Source organism: Takifugu flavidus, chromosome 14 (genome assembly GCF_003711565.1).
Source record: "Takifugu flavidus isolate HTHZ2018 chromosome 14, ASM371156v2, whole genome shotgun sequence".
Taxonomy (NCBI): Eukaryota; Metazoa; Chordata; class Actinopteri; order Tetraodontiformes; family Tetraodontidae; genus Takifugu; species Takifugu flavidus.
The window spans coordinates 12,861,672-12,887,399 of record NC_079533.1 but is presented as its reverse complement, the minus strand read 5'-3'; the positions used below and the strand labels follow the sequence as shown (position 1 = coordinate 12,887,399).

Below are 25,728 nucleotides of genomic sequence, written 5' to 3'. Positions count from 1 at the left end.
TCTTAGCATCGGAGTCACATTTTTCTATTTTCATACATTTATAGTTTAAGAGTTCATAGGCTATACGTCACCGTGAGAGAGGAATGGTATTTTAATACTGCATATATACACAGAAAGACTTGGAATAAACATACTCTGAACATGATGTTCAAAAAATAGCTGCGTTATAAATATATTAGTGACACAACACTCATTTGTGAAATAGTGAATTTATCTTGTCTAATACACGATGTCGCCACTAGATGGCAATAGATGCGCAAACGTAGCCGGAAATATGTTTCAGACTTTTACCAAAGAAAAAGAAAAAGTAAACTGCAACATGGCGACTCCCATGCACAGAATAATAGCCCGACGGCAAGCGTGAGTGTGCTATATAACTATATTTAAACGAATATTTTTAGCATACGGGTGTATTGATATGTAAAATTAAATAACACTAAAGCAATCAAGCAATGTTGATATTCTTTGAAAGGAGGAAAATCCTCTTTCAGTCCCAATACGTTGCCGTCTAAATTTACAATGGTGTTGTCTTACTCGGGAGAAATATGGAATGTTTTGCCACTGTCTACCCTTTTTTATACCGTTTAAAAACGTCAAACTGGCAAGACCTTATTCTGAGACAGTAGTTCGAGATACGTTAAATTGAAAGGGCACTAACTGCGTGTGTGGGGCAACTAAATGGTGAAGGGGTGTATAAAACATGTTTTCGCCCTTAAACTGAGCTATGTGGCAGGACTGTTACCGCAAAAACTAGTGCATACGATGCTCCAGCCCTTCTCAATACAATACATGAATTGAAAGTATACATACAATGGTCATTGTGGTTCAAATAATGTTTTAAAAGAGTGCAGCACAATGAAGTTGAAGGCATTTTTGAAAATGATGGATGTTGCGTTTGTATTTATAAATGACAGTAAATGTGGCGTTTTGAGATTAAGCAACTTTGCATATTCTACTTCACAATTGCATTTTTCATTTTATACAGGGAGGCAAACAAACAAAATGTGCGTTGCCAGAAGTGTTTGGAGATGGGACACTGGACCTATGAATGCACGGGGAAGCGTAAATATCTGTACAGACCAACCAGGACTGCTGAGATGAAAAAGAAACTCAAGGAAAATGAGGCAAAAGTAGACAGCACCACGGGGTACATTTTCCACTGAATATCTTTTTTGAAATCTATACATGCATTTCATAAATGACTGCGATATATCCCAATGCTGTTCTTAAAACTTGTGGAATCCTCCTCTATCATTGCTTAAAACTTGTGGAATCCTCTATCATTGCTTAAAACTTGTGGAATCCTCTATCATTGCTTAAAACTTGTGGAATCCTCCTCTATCATTTCTTAAAACTTGTGGAATCCTCTATCATTGCTTAAAACTTGTGGAATCCTCCTCTATCATTACTTAAAACTTGTGGAATCCTCTATCATTGCTTAAAAAATGACAACTGCGTATTTCTTTTAATAACCAGTCTGGTAGATGATAAATAACTAATACCACAATTCATAAGATGATCCACAAACCTTTTGTTTAAAATTTTAAACATATATTTAATTCAAAATTGGCCTCTTCCTTGAGTTCAGACGTTGCAGCACACCAGTACTAACTGGCTTAATGTCGAACACTTTCTATTTTCAGACCAGGAACAGAAGGTGCCACTGAAAAGAAATCTAAAAAGAAGTAAGTATTAAATAATAGCTGTGTGTTTACTTGCAAACCAAATTCTATTTAACATAGATCATCCTACGTTTTCAAATTTAGGTCTACTATGAACCGTTGCAGTATTTCAAGAATTTAACCATGTATTAAGCGTGAAGGAAATATTGTATGGGTTATTTGTGTGTATATATACATGTTAGAGGACGTTTCTGTGTTGTCATGTTCTAACGTCGCGGTGCAGTATGGAGCTCATCATGGTCACCGAATTATGACTGAATCGCTCCACCTAGCGGCCATTTGACAGTACAGCAGTATGTTGAAAAACCCCACAGATGAGATCACGTATTCGAACACGAAGGCGTCAGAAACGTGAGAGTTATTGGAATTAATTCATATATACTGATGAATCGCTTAATTTGTCTGGGTCCATTCAGGCAGCAGTCACGGTGGAACCAATTAATTACTGACCAAAACAACAGATGGTCGGTTTGTTATGTTACCACTGCAATTATCTATCCTTGTCATGTCTCTGCATTGGTTTCTTTTGGTAAGATAAAATATTCTAATGATCCTTTTGACAAGTGGGTGTTAGACTCAGTTGAAAGTTACAATTTTTAAATCAACTAATCAGCTCAGCTCTATATGGGGAATGTGACCATATTGCACTGGGGCTGTGTCACATGTTCAGAACTGTGTGTATGTTAAAAAGAAAAAAGCATGTGCCAATCCCACCAAATGCACCATAGATTTAAATCAGACTGTCAGTCAATATGAACTAATAGGTCAACAATTCCAGACAAGCACAATGGATAAAAAGGGAGCATTTTAAAAAAATAAAATAAAATGTTTGATCATTAATGGAAGATAGAATTCATCTACCCTTTTGGGACATTTAATCCAAACCTAATCCAGATAATTCTATATAATCTCAGTTCAAGACAATAAAATCTGTCTTTGTATGGTTCAATTTCCAGGAATCTAAGGTCATAAAGTACGTTTCTCTCATTGAGGAGCTGTAAAGGTTGTCTAAAATTAGAACTGGTGATCTTGTCCTGAACTGACAACCTAACAGGTACAGCCTGAGTCCACCCCAACATAACTCTTACTGTTTATTTATCTGCCCCCCCCCCTGTGCTCAGATCTAAAGACGCCAGTGACAGCAGCAGCGGTTCAGATGGCTCCTCCAGTGACTCATCGTCAGACAGCAGCGACTCCTCGAGCTCCTCTTCTGATGACAGCGACAGCAGCAGTGACAGCGAGGACGACAGCTCATCCTCCTCCTCCTCCTCTTCCTCCTCCTCCTCCTCCTCAGACAGCTCTGACTCAGGAAGCAGCAGCGACTCAGATCAGGGGCCTCCGAAGAGGAAGAAGAAGAAGAAGAAATGAACAAAACGCATTGATGTTTCTTTATGGTCGAATCCGTCTCAGCTGGTTGGGTCTGAGTAGGACATCTTTAGGGCTGTAATTCTTAGGATGACTGCTTATTATATACACAAAAATGGAGATTAGTAGACTTTTTTTTCTTTTGTTGACCAATGCATTTTTACGTATTCCCCGTTATTTCGGTTGTGTAATATTTTCCACAAGTTTTATAGTAAAAATTTTAATATCGGCAGAAATTAGAGTGCACGTTCACCTTCAGTTGTGATTTTGTACTAAATATATATTTTCAGTCTAATTTCCTAATATCTGTACAGCTTACGTACTTAAAATAACATGAAATATCAAAACAAGTCATTTAATGGGTTGTGCATGTGTTGCTTTTTTTCCGGTCAGATTTGAACTGTTTTTGTTGCTAGGACGTTAGTTGCTTGCTTCATTATAAAATAAACTGATTTGAAAGCCCGTTGTTTGGTAATACGACAAGAAATTTTAAGCTTCAAGGTTCGTTATTGCCAAAACAAGAAAATCAAGATTTCGATGGCAGTAATGGTGGAAAAGTCGAATTGTAAGGGAACAAAAAGCACAAGATAAACAAAACCACGGTGATGAAACTAAAGAAAATCAAAAAGTTTATTACACAAGCGTATGAAACAGCATTTTTGGAACTAATATTGCAGTATTAACGCTCCACTATAGAGATACCCGAGTTTAATTTGCAGGTATCTCGCTGCTGTGCTGCTACAGAACTCCGCGGTAATTGAAGCAACACATTTCACATTAATATGCGTGCAACAACTGGACGCACAGGTATTTGCGGTGTGCCAACAACAGCAGAGAACAATGGATCGTCCTGGATGCTCGTCGTGAGCGTCGAGTCTGCGTCAGAGAAATGCTGCGTTCACAGCCTAGAGGAATTTGCTACATAAACTAAACCATTGCACCGTCACACCGAACACGAGTCAAGATTAAAATAGCGTCTCTGCTGGGACCACAAGCAGTGACTGATAAGAGGGGCATTGGGTCTGTGTAGCTTGGCGTCACGGGCTGGGAGATTGGTTTCGTACATTTCCGACAGCAAGTGAAGGCATCACCGCTGGCTGCTACCAATGCATCCAGTCTTGTCTGTGGTACCTGCTGGCTACTTAACTTAGCTAGCATCCCTACCTATCAGTCACTTCTGTTCAGGAATAACAAAATGAACGATACAGAAAATGATTCTTCCATGTTTTCCGCCCGATGCGTGCTCGCGGTTTAAGGAAAATATGGAGAACGTGTCCTTGTTTTTAGTATTTTAGCTGTTAAGGTTTTTGCTGAGTCCATTTTGCGTGTAACTGGAAGTGGAAAAGACAAAGAGAAAAGAGCTTTCCAATAGCTAGAATGGTTTGGGCCTGAAAAGAAGACAGGAGGTAAGGAGGCTAAACATCAAATAAGACCTTCTTTGGTTTATTTAACTCAACTGGGTGCGTGTCTGACATTTTGAGTGAATGTTAGTTGTAATTAATCCAAAAATTCCTGTGATTTCGGGCATAGCTCACCGATAGCATAGCCCCTCTAAGCTACTAGCAGATCCGGCTAGCTAACGTTATGTCCGAGCAAAGATACAGGTATTCCAGCACCGCTTGTTAGCCTTTTTTTTGGCCAAACGTTTCGACTTTGCAACGACTTTTAAAACTATATCGAAGGCAAACAGGGATCACGTAAATGTTCCAATATTAAACGTGACTGTCAGGCGCTGGTTGACCACTGTCGGCATCGCAGCGATAGTGCTGATATTTGTGTAAATGTTGGCTAACAGGTCATGACGTGTTATGTTTATTTTCTCTTCGTCTTTGTCATCACCGCTAAAATTCGACTCGTTTGCCATCACTAATGTATATTAAGGAAAGTACAACTGATTCCGTACTAAAAACTAAACCTGGATTTGCCAGCTGATTCGCCATCATGATTTTATAAGTAAATTAAAGCTCGAAGCGTCACAAGCAACTAATACTTAAATTGGTATCAGGTTTGTCTTCATAACTAAACCTCGATGGGATCTCTCAAAAAGAAAACTACTTTCTTGATTTGTTCTTTTGACTAATTAGCCCTCACAGAAACTTTTCGACCATGCCCTGCAGTCTTATTCTTTGTCCATTTCTTATTTATTTATTTTCAAATCCATTTGCTCTGTGCCATCTCATGCTGTCACCACCCAGATTCCCCAATACTGCCCACAACCATCAGGCAAAATGCACCAGAGAAGTGTAAGCAGCAAGAAGACAGGTGACATGCTTTTCCAGGAAGCCATTTTACGTGTGTTCCATGGGGGGAGGGCCAGAAAATGCATCATAAGTCCAGTGCAACTCTGCTCCTACAGTTCCACTCGAAGGATTCTTGCAGCTACCGACTTGACTGGTGCAGACAGAAGCCGAGCGATTAACTTGCTTAACTTGGTTGACACGGCGTGCTGGGGAAGGTCATGAACTCATTTATGGTAGGTCTCTGCAGGGACGGACACCATGGCTTCATCCTCTCAAAGAAGCGACGACATCTTGAAGCTTTATTACCCAATTTAGCCTTATTGCTTATATATTACATAAGCGAAATGGCAGTTTAGAGCGCCTGGGGCAGTGGAACTGTCTCGTATTTGTTCTTTGTTTTTTAAAAAGAGTTGGAGGGTAGCCAAATCCAACAGGGCGTGCTAGGAACATTGTTGGTCTCCCTGTGAGTGTGAGCGTTTCTTGGTAGTTAAACTCTGTTGTGGTGTGCGTCTGTGATGCAGCTGATTGTAAAATCCTCCTCATTTCCTGTTTACATTAGGCTTTAATATCACTGTTTCCTGCGCAGCCGTGAAGAGGACGCGTGCGTGTTGTGCGGAGCCGCTCGGGGTCACTTGTTTCCAGTTCTGGGTCCGTGTTTTCTTTGGCCTTGACAAATCCATTGTGAGTTTGCCTCATGACTACAGTGTGATGTTGTGCGACGGCTGTTCGGAAGGACACAGTCACAAACTGCTCCTGAGTGCGAACAACCCGTACACTTGGCAGATCTCGAGCTTTCTGTAACCGACAAGTCTTCTTCCCTTTGTTAATGTCAATAGAGGAAGTAAAAAACCAGTGAGAACCCACCCCCCAAAAAACCCTGTGATAGTTGGTGCATGTGAGTTTGGTTTTTATTTTTTAAAAGCCCAGCTGAAGGCCGGAGCTAACTGTCTCCCCAGGTATGGCCTCCGAGTTCATAATCAGATTTAATTTCCTTTTGCAGAGAGAAGCTTGACAAAAGTGCATTGTTTGAAAACTCCCCCCGACGCTGCCAGTTTAATTAGCCCAAATCTAATCAGGCATCAGCAGCTCTTCTTTATCTCCGTACTGTCGCGCACGCAGCAGAAAAATGTGCCGCTCGCTGTGTTCTGACCCCGCGCATCGGCCCTCCAGTCCCCGGCCTGCGCGCATATACATCATCCATACATTATTAGCGAGCGAGACGCATCCGCGGCACCAGGGAAACGCGACGTGCGCTGCCCCATAATTGCAATCTGCTGTCTTTAATGTCTTTGTGGTCTCGGCTTGTGCTGTAACGTGCCGTTTCTCTATGAACTCCCAGAATAATCAGGTGTGTTCAGGTCCCCAAACAATAGGGTGACAAAGCAGAGCGGCGCTACAGTAACGGCGAGGTCACAGGTCGCGACCCCGCGCGGTCGCAGGCAGATGGACCCGACCTTAAATAAAGTAATGTAGCCGTCCACAGGAAGCGGGTTTGTGACAGTCGGCTCGTTTACAGATGATGACAGGCTTATTGTGCACGCCGAAGAGCTTGAATGACGCAGATCCTTTGGAAATGTTGCCAATTGAGGGTTTGTCATGTTCCATTAACAATGTGGCAGAACATTGTGTTTTCCTCTTTTTTTACCCCCCCCCCGACAGCAGCGTTTGACTAATCTGCTCATCTGACCTTTCATTATTTTTTCTTCTTCTTCTTTGATGTTTAAAAAAAAAAAAAAGTCCACGTGAAGATTCCATGCACTTGCTGAATGTTTCTCCCCCCAGATTATCCAGCTATTTTTAGAAGGTATGCAGTTAAATATCACAGTTTAGCAACAGTGGATGGTTTTATTCTGTTTTTGGGGTTTTTATTCTGGTTTTCGACATCTGACATCATTGTTTGAAGCATTTCCAGTCAACTCGCCCCAAAAACGGAAGAGCTACCGATCAGATTAGTAAATTAAAGTCAGGATTAGGGCTGAGGCTAAACGTCCGGTATAGATGTGATGATGGTGACTTAAGTAAACTCGCCGGATCGTTTGCATTGATTTGGGCAGAAGCTGTTTTGTGGCTATGAAATCAATGAAAAGAGAAATGAGAGAAATGCTGGTAAAGCTGCTGCTGCTAAGCCTCACCACAAAGGGGAGAGTTAGCCATATGCAAAATACCATGGTTGGAATTGTTCTGTGGATGTGTCGTACCTGTGAAAACACATTACATGGCCTAAATTTACATGGGGGGGGGACGATTCCAAATAAACCATTGAGGAATTTTCTCTGAAAGCACGGCTTTTCCCGAGCACCACTTCCCTTGTGACACAACGTGCGCGCAAGTGGAGGAGGACATGTTGGGAAATTAAAAAAAAATCGTTGCGTCTAGAAAATGAGATCGTGAGTCTACATGAGGATTTTTTTAAAAATGTATTTTATTTTTTTTTAAACCATTTGCCTCGGCCGAGTCACAATGGTGTGTGCCGAGTGATAAATGCTCCCCATTCCTGCTGTGAAGGCCTGCTGAGCGAAGGCATTCCACCACGACAGTTCTGATGCCTGGATTAATGGACGCTGTTTAGAGTCGACTCTTGATGCGTTCAAGTGTTGCGTCCCGCGGGGATGCTTTTTACACAATGTGAATACATCTGAATAGTTTGTGCTTGCTGAAACCCGGCGTTAGCCTGCTGAAAATGATTGCCACACTTAGAGGAGTTTGTGTATTCCCTGGAAGGTGCCTTCATTGTCATCACAATAGCAACTTCAATTCGGAAGCTTTGTGGCATTTAAACCGGTTCTTCCTTGAGTGTTTGAGCTGGTGCCTTCAGGAACACGTCCAGGGCACCAAAGGAGATGGTTTGGCCCCGGGAAGATTTATCCATCCTCCCTGAATTCGTGCTAAAACCCAAAATGCAGTTTAACAGCAGAATTTCCCTTTTTTTGTGTTTATTCCCACATTGTGCAACATTAACAATCATCTTTGGGTAAACACGTCGCAGGTGTGACATCAAGTCAAGTTCCTATGTTGGTAAATCCTTACGTCACCTCACGACCCCCCCCCCCCCATCCCGGCCCGTGGCGACACGGCTGATGAAAACAAACTCCGTGTTTGTCACAGCCTGCATGTAGGAAACTGCACGCTGTCTCTTTAAGGGGCTGCACGGGTGCTCTGCTCTGGGCACAGTGGGGAAGGGGAGGGGGCAGAGTGTTGACGGGAAGCCGGGCCCCCATTGGCTGGTTCCTGCTGAGGGCTGTGACATCACAAGGGGGAGGAGTCCCGTGGTAAAAAATTACATGTCCTTATATGGAGCAAGCAGGAGCGTTCCATTCTGCTAAAGTGGTGAGGGTTTATTTTTTTTTGTTCAGGCCCCTCTTCAGTTCTGGTATAGTACTATAGATTATGTAAATTATTCTCTTCACTAGCTTTCACTATGCACTTTTCAAACAATGCACTTTTGTCAAGTTCTGCCTCCGTGCAATTTAAAGTTTAAATGTCTTGTTACCAAAACTTCCATTTTGCTGCTTGTTTTGCCTATGAGACAATAACTCAAGCTATTGAGTCGTCAGTTTCATGGGTAAATACTGAAACATTTAAATTCTTTTTTACCGTGTTGCTGTCAGGTTTGTAACTAACACACTTTCTCTTCAGCTACACTGGAATCTCATTAGAAGCCATTTAAATTTGTTCGTACTCCTTCCAGTTCAACTATGTGGACCACCCAAACTGTTTCGTACGTGTGTGGGTAAACACGTATTAGGACGCTTAACTACTTCAAACAGGTGTGGCAATAGTTGCTCTTTAATGTCTAAGACACCGTTGAGTCTTGAAATGGAATGCTTCGATTTCTTTGCACCATTTCCTCATGCATTTATTAAAGATAAAATGGAATTGACTCCCAGAGATCCCAGAAATGTGACATACACCCCGTTTTCAAGGCTGTGTGATTAAAAAGTAAAACAAATCGGTGTGCTTTACCTATTTGTCTTTATTACCACAATTAGCCATGCCGATCAAATGCCTCCCAGCTCTTCTCGCACACTTTTAACCTTCAAACGGTGCAGAAAAGCTGCAGCTTCGCCCGACGCCATCACCCCCGCTGCTCTCATAATGGTACGTCCCGAGAGCGAGCAGTCCCCTCCCCTCCCCAAGTCAGATTTGTCTTCACTCCAAGGAAATACACTCCACCTTCAATTCGCGTGAAGAAAGTGCAGTTTCAGTCCTCCAGCTGGGCACACGCAGAGCTGAGTTAATTAGAAATAAGCTGTGTTGTCTCCGGAGGGGGAGGTAGAACTTTAGGCTGACGGGTCATGACGAGAAAACTTGTGAATCTTTGGGAGATCCCCTGAGCCCTCCTACCTCCTCCTTCCAATGTTTCAGTGGTTGGGGCCATGGCCTCTCAGTCAGGGTAAGAAATGTGGCTAGTTGGCTGCTCTCCTTTTTTCCTCTTGGTCTCTGTCAAAAAGAAGCCATTTCCAAACTTTCAGCCTCTTTATTTAGTCCTTCTGAATGGCTGCCAGAGAGTGCCGGTCCTGTATTCAAGGTGCTCAAATCACCATCAGTTTCTCTTATTTTTTTCTCCTTCCTCTCTCTTTTAGTGGATTGTGTTGAAAACACGGTCCGACACTGGTGCTGCGCGTTGGACAGAGATGAGCTGATTAATGTGGGTACAGAGTGAACTGGTTTTTCACCGTGTAGACTTTGACCTTTTCATTCTGGCACCCTGTTGAAAGATTACTGTAAACACAGCAGGCCAGTTCATATAAATGAGGAATTGCATTTCATGTTATCACACAAAGTCTTCCCTTTGAGTTGATTTTTCCTAGTTTTACTGCCTAACTGCTGTTCCCTTACCTTTTGTTGGTTGGGGATTTTGATACAGGGTCAGAAAAAAACCATTTGCTCTCTTGGGTCGTAAAAAGCTTGTGGATCACTCATTCTGCAAATATAACTATAATGTGTGGTTTCCAGAGGCCGTAGTTTGTGCAACTGTATCCTATTTCTTCAGTCCTTTATCGTTCTTACTGACCACAAAAGAAAAAAACACATCTTTTTGCTAACACTCCTCAAAACAAATTCCCCTCTCTGACATGAAGGTAACTCAGAAAATGTTGGAGATTATCATGCAGGTTTAAGTGATGGGATGGATCTTCGAGTCCTCCTGGAGCCCCTGATGTTTTGGTGTGGCAAAGGGTGAAGTCTTGCAACATCATATACTGGGATTGCGATTTTATTGCAGCATGCTGTATTCCATGTCATGTGATGTCCAGAAAGTGATTTGTTGCCATGAGACAGTCAAAGGAGGAGACACATTTTCATAAACCAGTTTGTATCACGTTCTTCTAGGTTGGATCTGATGCCCCAGTAAGTCTGCTGTACTGGTCTGCTTTTCTTTGGAGGATTTACAGCTAGTTCCAGTCGGCAGGTCTACACTCAGCATTAGTTAGTGGTCTCTGGGGACGAATGGTTTCTACTCAGAACTGTTGCGCATGTGTCTGTGATGTTCGTTCAAACATTTACACTCCAGTTTCATTAAGGTCACCCGTGTCAGTAAAAGATGGTGGGTGGCTCGTCCCTGTTTAACGGACTTAAAGCCCTTTGCTCCGGGCACCTAGCGAGACGAGCTGTAACGAGTCTTGTGTTTGCGGAGGATTCTTTATCTGAGTTGTTTAATATTCTGCTGAATGTCACCACCTTGAGATTATCCCAAAATGTACACACATTAATATGGAAATGGGCTTAGAATTTGTTTTTCATTAACATCCAGGCTGGTAACACTGTTCTCTAAACTGGAGTCATCTCAAGCTGAGTTTTAAGCAGTTATTTTCAATAAGGCTCAGAGATGGTCCTGGTTGTTTAATCGGTGTATAAGCTAATCGTTATTCACTTTTTCTGACATGTCTGATGCCGCTCATATTATTCTCATAGTATCTTAATACTACTAGTAGTTCTGGTCGTGGCTATTTCCTCCGATTGTAGCCAAGCTACGGTGTGTAGAACCTATTGCCCACTTTAATGGTTACTCCCAGGTAGGCGTTGTTGATGATTCACAACAGACGTGGTTGGGAAATTACTGTTTGGGTTTTTCGAGATAACTTGGGGATGATCAGTCAGCAGTTGTGTGAAGCTATTTGATGATGAACATGTTTCCTGAAAATCATCTTGACCTTACACATACAGCCCTGTTTGCCATTTTCTACATCTCTTTGTAATTTGGGCTTCCTAAAAAGTTTTCTATAGCTTTTCATTATTTGGCCATACACACTGGGTGGGGGTAGGGTGGGGGGGATTTTGCAGCGTGGTCTGTCAACACTGCTGTTGTCATTAGCAGATCCTCCTTAAACTGACACGCCTGGCTAATCTCCAGTTGTATCGTCAGTTAAATCGCCCCGTATCAGTCCCATGAAACTCAGTTTTCTTTGCTTGTTTTAAGCCTTTTTTTTGGTCTTTGTGTATTGCTTTTGCTCATTTTTGTGTGCGACTCCATCCATCCACACTTAAATGTTTTACAAGTGCCTCTATTTTGGTTTTGGTTTTATGTTTTGAAGTGAAGAAAGTCACAGAAATCTCTTGATCAGTCTTAGTCGTAATCAACAAATCAAGTAGTAGTTGATGCTAGTTGTCAAATTTGCACCGACCATCTGTAGGAGGAGATTACTTGTAGCAGAAGTAGGCTACCACAGAGTGTCTAGACTAGACTAGCCTAAGCTTATTAGGGCCTACTTTCTCATACAAGTCAGCCGTGTGGTCCAATGCCCTTCTGATGCGCACGCAAATCATAGTTTGACTCGTGGCTTTCCAAAAAAAAAGGCCCAGTGGGTGGAAAACTGTAGCCAGACTGTCTTTGGGATTAATTAAAAAAAAAAACCCCACAGAATTCAGAGCTGGAATAAACTGATCCACTCACGCTGTGCACATCACTTTCACACTTGGCAGGTGTCTGTCCCACTTTTCTCAACACGTGGAAAGACGTGACATAAGAAGTCTGTTGACTTTCTTCGGTGTGGTATTTTTGTTGACATTATTTTCTGTTTATGTTATCAGCAACATGAACCGTGAGGACCGGAATGTGCTCAGAATGAAAGAAAGAGAAAGGAGAAATCAAGAAATCCAGCAGGGAGGAGAGGCCTTTCCAGCGAATTCCCCTCTTTTTCCTGAACCCTACAAAGTGGTAAATCTCTCATTTAGTTTTGGCTCATACATTTTCCAGTTGAGATAAAGTGCTAAAGCTAATTTCTGCACGGGGAAATTGTAGGCTTTTATTGCAGAGGTTATTGTTGGTTAAGAATCTTGTCTTATACTGGGAGCTCTGCTCCAGTATGTGGAGAATTTGACCCTTTCTATGTATCATTGTAGGACATTTTACTTGCAATCTTTGTATTGATGAAAACTAATATAGAAGATGTCTTCTGCATCTGTTTTCATAGAGGCGTGTGAATGTAGTCCATCTCTTGCCTGCTCAGTGTAATTATAAGAAGGCTTTGTGTTCCTTACACTCGTCTAATTTTTGCCAATAACCAGATTTGAGTGCAGGTAAGTGGCTCCATTTAGCTGTAGCTAGCCATCAAAGAAGCAGCGTGGAATGTGTCCTGACAGGTCGGGGAATACAAAGGGTACCAGAGGTGAGGGTAGGGTGAATGCCTGTGTTTATGGTCTGCAGAAAAGTGAAATCTGACTTTGGCAGTGGAAAAAGTAATGAAAATAGTGCAAAAATGGATGTGTCCCCCCCCACACACACACTCAAACTCCTCATCAGACGTAAAGCTGCTTGGTGGCAGGCTGTGGTGTAGAGGGGGGCATGAACCGATAGACGCTTCTGGCTTCTCTTTCTCTTGCTTGTCTCATATTATGTAAGCTAATGTTCGGCCTTTTCTCTTATCTGTTATGCTCGTGTAAGTGGAGGTTTACTGTGCGCTGCTTTAAAGTCCACGTGTGAGTCCACAGCTGTGGCTTCCCAGAACTACGCTTACACGCAGCCATGTGTGGTCAAATCATGTACCTTCAACTTGTAACAGCAGAAAATGGTCTGAAACGGCCTCACATTGATGTTTTCTATGTGGCTATGAAGCGTGAATATAAATAGGAAATTATGCCATATATATTTATATATATATATAATCTAGCTAGGCCCCACAAACATATGTTCATTTTAGTAGCATCACAGTAGTCGGAAACGGATGGCTTCGCTTATTGTGTTTGCAGATAAAACTGTATGTTGGGTTGATGGTAATTTGTTCTAATGTACTTTTAAAATAGTAATGAGGCGCATTTGCTCGAGTAATTCTTTGGAGTTTCTGTCATTCAAAATAGACTCAAAGTTATGACATGCTATATTTTTGGCTGATATGCATTAAAGAATAAACTATAGTATTTTTATCCTTCTATTTGTGGCTTCATAAACATGTGCAACATAAGTATTAGGGTGTTCTAATGAGCAAAAGCTTGAACCATTTGTGTTAAAGGTGCACTATTCAATCCCATGGTTCACAATTTCATTTTTGTCTTAAATCTCCCCTTCATCCGCTGGCTCCCTGCCCTCTGACTGCTCTGTGAAAAAGCCCGGGCTGTGGAGGCAACAAGGGGGTCGTAAATGTCCAAAACTACTCGGGGCACAGGCGGTGCACCAAATCATAACAACCATTTTGCAGCCAATCGCCAACAAGAATTTGGGGGATTTGAGCTCTTGCAGATGTAAATATAAATATCCTAACAGAACACTTGGAGTAAGCCCAGCTATTTTAGCATCGTTAGCATAGCACAGCTCTACTTTTGATTTCGATGAGCTTTAATGGCAGTTTTGGAAACATTAGAGTGAGGGGGGCGAGCTTGCCTTGTTTTGTATTTAATTCCAATCACGCGCATAGTGCACCTTTAACTGTCAAATGTTTTTCATGTACTCTAAAAAAGCATGACATGAATGCTCACCTCTCCCACATATGAACTGGTAATGTGTGTCATGACCTCAAGATGGTTGCATTTCCTGCTGTAACCACCACTTAGTGCTTTCACACTCTCAATCTCTCGAATGAAAATGGCCTCAGACTGGATGTGTAACTTGACATTTCCAAAGCTTTGGTCAGGGGCTGTCTGCTGGAGCGGACGGCCGCCCAATGATTGATTAACTTCTTTGCTGTTAAGGCGGTCGACTCTATTACCAGTGAGGACTGATCTAACAATGTGATGGGTTGAACGGTCCTGGAAGAAATTATTTGTGTAGTTTGTGCATTTTAAATACCAATAACTGCAGGTTTTAGTGTTTTTCTTCTGTTTTCACTCTTATCACTGGTGTGTTTGTGCCTGTAATAACAGTTTTTTTTTCTCTTGTCTGCTTTCTTTCCCCTTCATCTCACTGTTCTCTGCCTCCTCTTCTTCCTTTCTCTCATCTTCTGCTTCTCTCTTCAGTCCAGCAAGGAAGACAAACTGTCCAGTCGCATTCAGAGCATGTTGGGCAATTACGATGAGATGAAAGAGCCACTCGGTGACACACTTACAAAGATCACCAGTAAACCTTCAAACAGCTCGTCTTCCTCCGAGGAGAAATTGGGCCCCAATCTGTTTGGCGGGGACCAGCGTGGCATCAGTAGCAGTGGCAGTAGCCAGAGCAATAAGTGGACTCCTGTTGGCCCTGCTGCAAGTGGATCCGCATCCCAGTCCCAGAAACGCTCAGCACTCGGCAGCCAAAGGGGCAACGGCGGCAGTAGCAGCAGCAGCAACAGTAGTCAGAGACACGGTGGGGAGGTGCGGGAGAAGAAGTCGAGTAAACACAGTGGAGGTTCAGAACACTCAAAGTCACACACATCAAGTCCTGCAAAGGGCTCCCTGAGTTCTTCGAGCAGCAGCAGCCACTTGAGAAGCTCCTTAGCTGCTGAGCAACACCACGGCAAGGAGCGCTACCGCTCCAAATCCCCACGGGAAAGGGAGCCCAACTGGGACTCACCTTCTCGGGTTCACACCTCCTTCCCCAGCGGACAGCACTCGAGTCAGGCCTTTCCTCCATCTCTTATGTCCAAACCTGGCTCGATGCTTCAGAAGCCCACGGCATATGTACGGCCTATGGATGGCCAGGAAACGGCAGAACCCAAGAGCTCGCAAGCAGAAAGCTACAGCGGACAGTCGCACAGCAGCACCATGGGAGAGATGAAGTCGAATGGCAAGGCCTCACTGTCCAAACTCAAGATCCCCTCGCAGCCTGTAGAGGTAACACATCATACAAGCCCTCGTTTCTTCTATTTTTCAGATTACACCCAACAACTATATAATTTAGCAGAGAGTCGTCTAAAGTGCAGGTCATCATCAAGGTTTTACCGCTGGCTCTCATTACTTCAGGCCGCAGTGGTACATCTAATCCAAAAATACTACTTGCTCAACAGAACTTCAGATTAAGTAAACTAATTAAAGATTTCTAGCGAACTCCAAGGGAAAGATGGGTTGCCTTTGCTAATACGAACCTATTAAGTAACATTTTAGTAGAGTGCGGGTTCTTCATTCAGCCCACTACAGGTGACCATTGAGCCACTGCTTCAGCCTTGAACTGAGTCCCTTCCTTAGAAACTATGCTTTTATGCTGCTGTACCTGTCTGACTTCAGCTGTCGGTCGCTTGTCGAATACCCAGAGCATGAGACTTGTGTTTTCTTTGGAGCAAATGTTTCCTGATGTAATCTTTGGAATAAATTACCTCACAGTAGGTCATGTTTCCTTTGAGTGAACCCACGTTTTTAAGCTCAAATTACTGGGACCGCTCTGAGCTCTTGTTGATGAGCACTTGATAAATTCACTGTTTTCTCTCTCAGGGATCCGGTGATGCCAACTGTGTGGATGAAATTCTAAAGGTATGTATGTGCGTGGTTGCTCGGATCTCCCACTGGCTTCATCGGTCTGTCCTGATGTTCACAGCAAATGTTGTAATTGAGTAACATTTTCTCTTTTTTTCCCTCAGGAAATGACTCAGTCATGGCCCCCTCCGCTCACAGCCATTCACACCCCCTGCAAAACAGAACCTTCCAAGTTCCCCTTCCCAACCAAGGTCTGTTTTTCTTTAATTCTTTCATTTATTTTATGACAACAATGGATACAAATTGGATAATAAAATGATCATTATTTCATTTCAGGATTCTCATCCTTTTCCAAGTGGACACAGTGAGTGTTGCACTCTCTTGAAAAGTTATGCGTGAATATTCAGATATGGGTGTTTAACCTCATGCAACTTGTTTTCTTGTAGAGCGAGGAAGTTCTTCCAAGAGTTCAAGCAGTCACCAGCCCAAAACCTGTGATGATCAGCCAACGTAAGTGTTTTATCCTTTTTAGCTCCTAAATTTTTGTTATTTCCAGATTATCAAAATACTAACCGTTTTCATGTTCGGTGACAAATCTAAATTTGAGTTATTTACTGATAATGCCAGGATGTTGGAAGATGACCTGAAACTGAGCAGCAGTGAGGACAGTGATGGCGAACAGGACTCTGCCAAGAATGCCTCAAGGAACACATCACAAGGAAGGTAATTACAAAGCGCACTTGAATTTTTTTCACATGTAAGTTGTAACATTATTGGGAAAGACACCTTGCACATGATGTTTTATGGCGTTACCCTGTACAAACAGCAATAACAGCGAAGGAGCAGAACAGTCGCGGGATGATTCGAGCAGCCACAGCGGCTCAGAGAGCAGCTCAGGATCTGACAGTGAGAGTGAAAGCAGCACAACGGACAGTGAGACTAATGAGCATCCACGGCCTGCCTCCCCCGAGGTAATTGACCAGCAAGAACTTTTCACTGCTCTTAACACTTATTATTTTTTATTTATGTGTAGTTATTGATTATTAACTGTACATTCTCTTGCACCTTCAGCCCGAACAGCCAATGTCAAACAAGTGGCAGCTGGACAACTGGTTTAAAAAGGCCAAGCAGTTGTCGCCAGCTTCCCCAGTGGACAGTAATGTTCCAACAAAATGCAAGAAAGAGGGCCGAGAAAATAGCTCAGGACGTGGCTATGGCAGCCAAGGAGGGGGGTCAAAAGACTCAACAGCGCCGACCCCAAACAGGGACCTACGGGCAGCACAAAAAGGTGCAGAGGGTGGTCGCGGCCGGCAAAAGTCACCCGCTCAGAGCGAGGGAGGCCCAAACCCGCGAAGGAGCGTGGGTAAAAAACAGCCCAAAAAGTCAGAGAAGCCCCCAGTGGTAGAGGAACCCAAAGGAGGTCTGAGAGTGGAGAGTGAGCCAGCCCCAGAGATTCCTCCTCATCGGCCCAAAGCCGCCACCAAGGGTTCGCGCAAGCCAAGCATCAAAAAGGAGCCCAAATCGTCCCCGAGGCCCACGCCTGCAGCCGTCACAAGCGCCGCAGATAAACGCAAGCCCAAGGCACCAACCAAGACTTCCCAGAAGTCTCGGGAGTTTGTCGACACGGACTCTGCCGCATCAGACTCTGAAGGGAACGACAGCATCCCATCCTCTTCTCAGACCCCCAAGTACACGGAGAGCATCCGCACCCCCGTGTGCGTCTTCTCTCCAATGGAAGAGAAAGAGCTGTTGTCTCCTTTAAGCGATCCAGAGGAGCGTTATCCTGCCAGGCAGCCTCAGCAGCAGGTTTTACTAGTCAAGATCGGTTAGTCGAACATCACCTTTTGTGTTCCGCACTGCTCCAGCAGGACAGAACACTCCCACTTCCATCTTTAATCTTTGCCAGATGGTGGCATCCTCTTATGTTTCCTTTTTATTTCCTACAGATCTAAACCTGTTGTCTAGGATCCCAGGACGACCCTACAAAGATCCTGTTGAAATAAAGGTGGAGAGAGACGACTCTTTAGACAGGGACGGCAAAGACTGTAGCAAGCCCATCTCTGAGAAGAGTTCGAGTAAGGCCAAGAGGAAACACAAGGTACTTTCCCCTCTGCAGTTTTGATCCTAGTCTCAATGCTCGCATTACGAATAATTGTTCCATTTTAATTAGTCTGGAATTTTTTTAAGTAACCTGCTGCCCGCTTTCCATTAAAACAAGAAATTGGCATTTAAGAGCTCCAGAATTGGTGGAGAATTCTGGTATTAGGTAATTGGGCATTTTTTCCAATCTTAGCTGTGAAATTGCCAAAAGAAAAGAGACTTAGGCTTTTAATCACAGCTCAGAATTTAATCGCAAGTTCTAACAAATCGGCAGAAGGTTGCAATTAGAATCTCCACAAGCTGGAGGTCTTGTGTAATGTATAAATCTTTGTTCTGAACTCATCGTGAACAGATACCAGTCAATTTTTTATTACTTCTAACTTTCTGGTCTTTTCATTTTCAGAATGATGAAGAAAGCTCCAAGCCAGAGAGCAAGCGATGTAAACTGGAGGAGAAGTCTTTGTCCCATCATAAAAACAGCAGTAAAGAGTACGTAATCTTCCATTCCTTCTGGCTGTGATTCACAGTAAACGCTGCACATCATGGACACATGGCACATTTTGTTTCAGGCAAAATAAAGCTTTCCAGATGTCTTTCCACAAATTAATTCATAAAATTAAAAATATGAATCCTGCAAACGTCAATGAGCCACTAAAATTTAAACACAGGAGCTGCATTTCTTGTTGCACCTGTTAAAATTATTGCTGTTGGATCCCTGTGTTGGAATATACAGAGATTATAGTTGAATAAAGCTGCAGTGTTGTGTATTTTTAGAAAAATATCAATATTTAAGGAAGGAAATACCCCAAGTAACTTAAAATAAATCTGCTCTGCCAGGTCAAAGAGGTCACTGGAGAAGAAAGAGGAGCCAGTTCCTTCTCCTTCCTTGTCAGGACTTCAACGGCCACCGAAGGTGGAGCATCCAAGTCGGAAGAGGACAGTCAGCCAGTCGTCCACGTCCTTATCCAGCGGGACGGGAAGTGGGAAAGAGGGAAATCACAGCACCAAGAGCAACTCTACTTCTAAACACAGAAAAGGAGACGACAAAGGACGAAGCACACGTGATGGCAAGGTGGGTGTCAGCAACCCTAATGTGGAGCATTTCATTTGTGCGGGTGTGTGTCTGGCAGGCATTGTGGACATAAGTGAGTTCACTCTTTCATCATATTTGCCAACTGTGCAGACTCCTCCCAGGGAATTAACTGTGCAAGCATCAATCTGTGATAAGTAGAGTGTAAAATAATCAGCTGATAAAGGGAGCTCGAAAAAACAGACTCAAGATGATGTTTGTGTCCAAACGGAGTCCCACCATTTTCTGTTTTATCCTCCTCTTCAAAACACTGGGCTCCTCTCCATTATACTGGCCTGGCAACTTCATTCTCTAACTTGCTGCCTCTGCAGGAAAAATCCTCAAAGAGCTGCGATAACCAGCTTGCTGTGCCGCCGCTCTCTACGGACGGTTCCAAATCCCAAAGATCGAAGCTCAAGTTTGAAGACAGGTAAGAGTAACATCTCAGCAGGGATGCAGGGACCACAAGGTCAGGGAGGACAGAAATGTGGCTGCGCACAGGGAAAACGGCATCCATTTCCATTTGAAAAGCACCAATGAGAAGTTTTCTGATATTTCAGATAGTTTTAACAATCTGTTGTAAAAAGATAAGCATTTTTAAAAAAAATATTTGACTCTTTTTGAATTTGTCATGTGTTTGACCTGAAAACACTTGCTGTTTCAGCGTCCATTCAGCTGATCACTATTTGCAAGAGGCCAAGAAACTCAAACACAATGCAGATGCACTGGTAAGACTGAGTGCCACTGGGATATTTACATATGAAACTGAGATGTCGGTTGCTGCATGCAAAGAAGTGACAGAATGAACTATTTCCTTTGAGTTGCAACTCTTTTTTAACTCGTGTACGTGCTGTCTTACCTCACTGAACAATTGCACTAATTCTGGCACAGAACCTCAATAAAATGATCCTGCTACTGTTATTTACAAGTATGATAGCATCCATTTACTTGGGAGTGAGATGAACCTGACTTGGCTCAGCTGCTATTTGTTTTACTTTTAGGCACAGTAAGAACTGGTATTTCTGTAATATAGAGAAGGACCTTTATTAGTGGTTGTTTTTATTAGCATAAATTTGGTCTTATGTGCATATTACAGTTGTTTTGACAGTTTGAGGAAGAAACGTACTCAAAACTGATTTAATTTTCATGTTCTTCTGTGACAGTTGGACCGTTTTGAGAAGGCAGTGTACTACCTGGATGCTGTCGTGTCTTTCATTGAATGTGGCAATGCTCTGGAGAAGAGCGCCCAAGAGGCCAAATCTCCATTCCCGATGTACGCTGAAACAGTGGAACTTATCAAGTAAGGGCACACGTCGGGAAAAACATCGACACTTTTTACAGTGTAAAACCAGGGACTAACCTTTGTAGTCTGATAATGATTTCTATTCATCCTTTGATTCTGGATCGTTCTTATATGGACATTTGCTTTGATACTGATCATCTGTCCTGTCTCATGTGTTCAGATACACTATGAAGTTAAAAAGCTACATGGCTCCGGATGCTACTTCAGCCGACAAAAGGCTCGCTGTGCTTTGGTAAGAACTCTGAAGGACATCGGGACGGATTGATGTGCGGTATTAGGAGAATAAGAGCTATAGTGGGATTATAACACATTTCTCATCCTCTCATCTTCCCAGTTTACGATGCCAATCTCTCCTCTACCTGCGGTTATTTAAACTACGCAAGGACAGCGCCTTGAAGTACTCTAAAACACTCACCGAACATTTAAAGGTATATTCACAGTAGAAAAAGTTCACTTTGAGCTGCCTTGTCATTTTCATAAGTGCCAATAATGTGTTTGTTTTTGACAGAATTCCCTCAGTAACACCCAGGCTCCCTCTCCTGGAATGGGGAAGTAAGTCATCATCTCTGTTGCATTTGGAGGATAAAAGCATTTATTTAGTCACTAACGAGTCAAATAAAAAAACCATAATTTAACGTACTCCAAAAGAATGTTATTAAAAATGTAATTTTAATACAAGCTGGCCGTCTCATTAGCCAAACTACCTCTTGTGTGTCCGAATGCAGCAAGGCAGCAGGTATGCCGTCTCCGGTGTCTCCCAAACTGTCCCCGGGCACGGCCGGTGGCTACTCGTCAGTCAGCAGCAGTAGCAGCGCCAGCTCCTCCGTCACCATCCCTCAGCGCATCCACCAGATGGCTGCCAGCTACGTCCAGGTCACCTCCAACTTCCTGTATGCCACAGAGGTCTGGGACCAGGCTGAACAGTTATCCAAGGAGCAGAAAGGTGCATTTTAACGCTTAAGAACATCATTGCGCTTCAGTACAGCATTGACCTTTTCTGACGTTTTAACCCTTTCACAGCCATGTCGCCTAGAACATGTTTTGATATCTTTTTATTTGAATTTTGCAGACTTTTTTTCCGAGCTGGACAAAGTGATGGGACCTCTGATTTTCAACACCAGCAGCATGACAGAACTGGTGCGTTACACCCGCCAAGGTCTCCACTGGCTGCGCCTTGATGCAAAGCTTATTCCCTGAGCGAGGACTCGCGTCTTACATGCTGCTTCCTTCCACCCGCCATCCCGCACGTCATGTGCTCAAACCAACCCGTGCGCTGTCCCAGACGTAGAAGTATGCACTATAAGCACACGCATTTACAGTCCAGCTTTGTTTCTCCATTCACATACACACTCGAACGAACTCCTCAGACAGATTTCCAACACTGTGTTCATTTCCGACACCAGCTTGCCAAAAACACTGAACGATTTAGAGCGCCACCTACAGCGTCACGCGTGGAGAAGCATCAGAACTGCAGCAAAGGAACAAAATGAGCTCATCGCCACACTTCAAATGTTTAAAAGGGGTTTGGGTTGTTGGCTACTTTGGCTTTTGACTTTTTAATTTGACTTTGTTTCACCAAAGTACCTCCCATAACACCAAAGGTGCTTTAAAATGAAGGTTTCTCTTTATCATTTTTGTGCCTTGAATGTGAGCTGCAGGAAAACACACAGCCACCCAACATATCCAAATAATTTTATTTAATTTATTTCTCTTTTTTTCCCTCCCCCAATTATGTACATTTTTAATCAGGTCCTATTTAAAGCAGAGATGGTCAGTTACCTGGTATTGATAGTCGTCACATTTGAAGGTTGAAGAATGCTAACAGGGTTTTACGAAGGTCAGAAGGGCTAATGTGACTGTCGCTTATTTATAAATGTTCTTTTCATTTACCAGGTTTTTAACAGTGTGGATCTGGTTCCCATAATCACAAACTCTAAGAGCTCAGCTGGAAAATGAAATGATCAAAATGACGCAGCCTTTAGTGGCCACTAGCAGGGTCCCTCTGACTGTTGGCCTTAATGAAACAGAATATGTTCTCTTGGAGATCAGGTTGCTTTGAAGATCTAGAATAGAAGCCTCTTCCTGTGAAACATCTCATAATATTGGCAACCTTTTGTCCACTGAGAAATTTCCTTGGGGATGAGTCACTTCCAGGCAGTGTTATTAATTTTCTTAAACCCCTTTGTTAGCTCGGTGTCTATTTTTCTAAGGAACAGCAGGGAGCGTTTTAAGTATTGAATTTGTCTCCACGTACACAATGCATTTATTCCCACAAACGGGCCTGACTAACTTCCAATTTGGCACAAAACAAACACATTTGAAGGGTTTTAAGCGTTGGCGCAGATTAGCAGTGTTGAATTTATAGTACAAAGAGTTTAAAAACTATAATTGTATATTTCAATAACGGCCAATATAGATTTTATTTATGTACTTAGCAGTTTTTTAAATGCAAACTTGTGAAACAGGGTTAAACAAGGGATATAAGATGCAAAGTATTTCTATATTTAATTGTTTTTATTTTCATTTTTAAAAAGAATCCTACTTGTGCTTATGGCAGATAGCTCAGCTAGTTGCTATTGTACATCAGGCAGAGGAAAAGGTGACGTTATCTTTACTGATATCAACATTTCTGATGATTATATTATAAATTAAAAAGGGGAGGGGTTATACTGCTTCTTTCAAACTACAGGTTATGTTGCCTTGTCAACTGTGCAGCAAGTAGCGAGAGAAGCGTAGGGGGAGGGGAGCTAACGTTAGCAGGGGCGGCAGTGGCAGTAGAGTTTTCCACATGATGAGTTGTGCAGAGCTGCTCCGCCGGAGGCCGAGAGGGGAAAAACACATTTCAAAATTTATAGATAATTTTCCTCTTCACATCCTCCCAGGGTGGAAGTGAAAAACCCTAAAACACACTTTTTTTTTTTTTTCTCTCTCCCCATTTCATCCTTGTAAACCATGAAATACTAAATAATACATAGAAAATACTAAAAGCTGGGTTGGATAGTTTTCGCAGGAACTGCGTTTGATTTAGAAGGACTGACTTTGGTTTCCAGGGACCGATTCCTTCATTTTATTTCCCACAATGCAGTTCTCCTCACACCGCCATCATCCGCATTCTTTCATTTTAAGTGAAAAGTGATGATTGACTGTTTGGCCCAGGTTTAAACTTCTTTTTTTGTATGCATGTCTTTCTTTGACTGGCTCCCTGGCCTTTGTTGTAGGAGGGGATACTGTTATTTCCTCTTGCACTTGCAAAAGACAGAGGACACATATTATTTTAATCTATGCAGGATTTTTTACAGGAAGGATTTGTTTCTTTTTGGAACAAAACAAGGCTTTTTTTCCCTCCACTTTTCTGCCCACCTCAGTGAGAAACCTGCTCAACTCTAATGTCTGATGCCTTTTAGCTTTTGCAATTTTGTGTACTGGTTTAGTATACATATAAATATATCTGTATATAATTCTGTTTTTCTAACTAAACAAATGGCTTTAGCCATTTTGTACTTAAAGCTGGAGGCCACTTTTCTCATAGGAATTGTTCTGTGGGTTTTGCCAGCCTAGTCTTCATACACTGGTACACTTTGAGAGTACAGGACGGCGCCTTGCGTTCCCTACACTATCTCGCAGTCAGATGTATAAATCTAGCATTAGGTTAATTAACATTTTGCCACTCATGTTAATTTATTTTTGCCCTTTGCTTATTCCCGTGTTGCCAGTACAGTTTTATGAAATAGATTATGTAAATGTCTTGCAGTTGTTCATAATGAGATTTCATTGGAAGTCATCAATCAATATTATTTCTAATTTGAAAAAAATAAATAAATCCAGGGTAAGATGATTTCTTTTTTTTCATTCATTAAATACGTTTTTAACATTTGCATGTTTCTATTTAAGTACAAATGTATAAAATGTAAATATAGGATTTCTTTAAGGGTGGATTTCTACTACAGTTTTTATTGAAATTTAAAAATCCTGTAAATATGTTTGTGAGATACTGCACATTTTTTTTCTTCTCTGTGGACTTTTGTGTTGTTCTTCCAAGCTGTTACAGACGACAATTTCACCCTCTGGATTTCTTTTTCCAGTCCTCCTCTGGAAACTGTGCTTGTACTCTTGTTTTACTGTTTTTCTGGCATCAGCGCCACCACATAATCATCAACGTGTCTCAGTCCAAGTGCGACTATCTTGTCTTCTCTGTATTCGATTATGGAGGCGTGTGTACTTCTCATGAAATGTATATTGTTGATCTGGCAGGATGGATGGAGTGTACAGTCTTATGTAAATCCACATCTGTTTTCGTCCTCATGAGAGATGTATTTACTATTGGTCGCTTTTGAACAATTGGTCCAACGTGTCTTTTGAAACAGAGGTATTTCTCTACAGGTTCAAACAGTTGTAGCAGTTTATACGGTATGTTGTATAACACCTTTTTTGCTGAGCTGTCTCTGAGGAGAGACGAGCAGCATACACTATGTACAATAGTCTAACTTGGACTAGTTTTCAGAGAACTGATGATAGAGATACTATATATGATGGATGCAATATGATTAAAGGTACTCATTGAGTTTGATCTTCAAACTTAGTTTATGTAATTTAAAAGCATTCTTGTGATGTGAGTATTAATTGTGACTAATGAGTCTGTCCTAAATATTCTTTGTATTTTGCCGTATTGAGAATAAAATATATATGATGTTTAATGGTGTTTGGAATTTCCCCTCAGAATTCAGGTAAGTAAGCTTTTTTTTCTGCCATCCCGTAAGCACAACACGACTCTATCCTTCCAAAAAAAACCTTTCACAGTTCCTCATTCTTTCACAAGAGTTCATAACTTCAAGAATAAAGGGAGGAAAAACACTGATGCAAGTGAAAGTAGATTCTGATACATTGGTCTAATCCTTCTGCAATGTGCATGAAACAAAAGTATTCAAAGTAGTTTATATAGCTTTGAATTGCAGAGCCTCTTAGAAATGATTAGCTCTTTTCAATCCACATTGCTCCTGCCCTAAGAACATTACCTCTTTAATTTTACAGGACTCGATGCCTTCATATTTTACTCCATATTTGAATTTTTATCAGAAACGTAAAACTACCTGCATCTATATTTTCCCACTCGACACCAGCAATAAAATTATTTTAGAAAAAAAAATTTTTTTGGTCACTTTTCCGGTATTAGAACATACTGACCAATGGGAAGTCGTAAATTTCAAAACCCCA

The 25,728-nt window shown here is 42.2% G+C and overlaps 2 protein-coding genes across 7 annotated transcripts; both read left to right on the top strand.

Annotated features, from left to right (window-relative positions):
- Positions 1-245: 245 nt before the first annotated feature.
- zcchc10 (zinc finger, CCHC domain containing 10) lies at positions 246-3,509 on the top strand. The gene is made up of 4 exons (XM_057053391.1): positions 246-360; positions 986-1,147; positions 1,644-1,685; positions 2,804-3,509. Exons 1-4 carry the CDS (start codon positions 275-277, stop codon positions 3,048-3,050), a joined length of 537 nt encoding a protein of 178 aa, XP_056909371.1. The 5' UTR covers positions 246-274; the 3' UTR covers positions 3,051-3,509.
- Positions 3,510-4,135: 626 nt separating this feature from the next.
- Positions 4,136-25,211, top strand: aff4 (AF4/FMR2 family, member 4). Of its 6 annotated transcripts, none has more exons than XM_057053386.1 (21): positions 4,136-4,453; positions 12,317-12,443; positions 14,675-15,469; positions 16,064-16,102; positions 16,210-16,296; positions 16,382-16,409; positions 16,492-16,555; positions 16,673-16,768; positions 16,872-17,016; positions 17,117-17,870; positions 17,992-18,143; positions 18,549-18,634; positions 18,983-19,217; positions 19,547-19,644; positions 19,879-19,942; positions 20,378-20,514; positions 20,678-20,749; positions 20,852-20,945; positions 21,026-21,069; positions 21,243-21,460; positions 21,587-25,211. In XM_057053386.1, the coding sequence occupies exons 2-21, from the start codon at positions 12,321-12,323 to the stop codon at positions 21,712-21,714; spliced, it is 3,459 nt and encodes a 1,152-aa protein (XP_056909366.1). In that variant the 5' UTR covers positions 4,136-4,453; positions 12,317-12,320; the 3' UTR covers positions 21,715-25,211. The 6 variants fall into 6 exon arrangements, with proteins under 6 accessions (XP_056909366.1, XP_056909369.1, XP_056909368.1 ...); XM_057053387.1 differs by lacking the exon at positions 4,136-4,453 and adding an exon at positions 5,274-5,520; XM_057053385.1 differs by lacking the exon at positions 4,136-4,453 and adding an exon at positions 9,140-9,680.
- Positions 25,212-25,728: the final 517 nt, after the last annotated feature.

Excerpts from the sequence above, each read along its gene's own strand:
- zcchc10 (XM_057053391.1), top strand. The coding sequence starts at position 275 with ATGTTTCAGACTTTTACCAAAGAAAAAGAAAAAGTAAACTGCAACATG. Across the intron at positions 361-985 it reads ATAATAGCCCGACGGCAAGC|GGAGGCAAACAAACAAAATG; the intron begins GTGAGTGTGCTA and ends CATTTTATACAG. Across the intron at positions 1,686-2,803 it reads GAAAAGAAATCTAAAAAGAA|ATCTAAAGACGCCAGTGACA; the intron begins GTAAGTATTAAA and ends CCCTGTGCTCAG.
- aff4 (XM_057053385.1), top strand. Across the intron at positions 16,769-16,871 it reads AGGAACACATCACAAGGAAG|CAATAACAGCGAAGGAGCAG; the intron begins GTAATTACAAAG and ends CTGTACAAACAG. Across the intron at positions 18,144-18,548 it reads AGGCCAAGAGGAAACACAAG|AATGATGAAGAAAGCTCCAA; the intron begins GTACTTTCCCCT and ends TTTCATTTTCAG.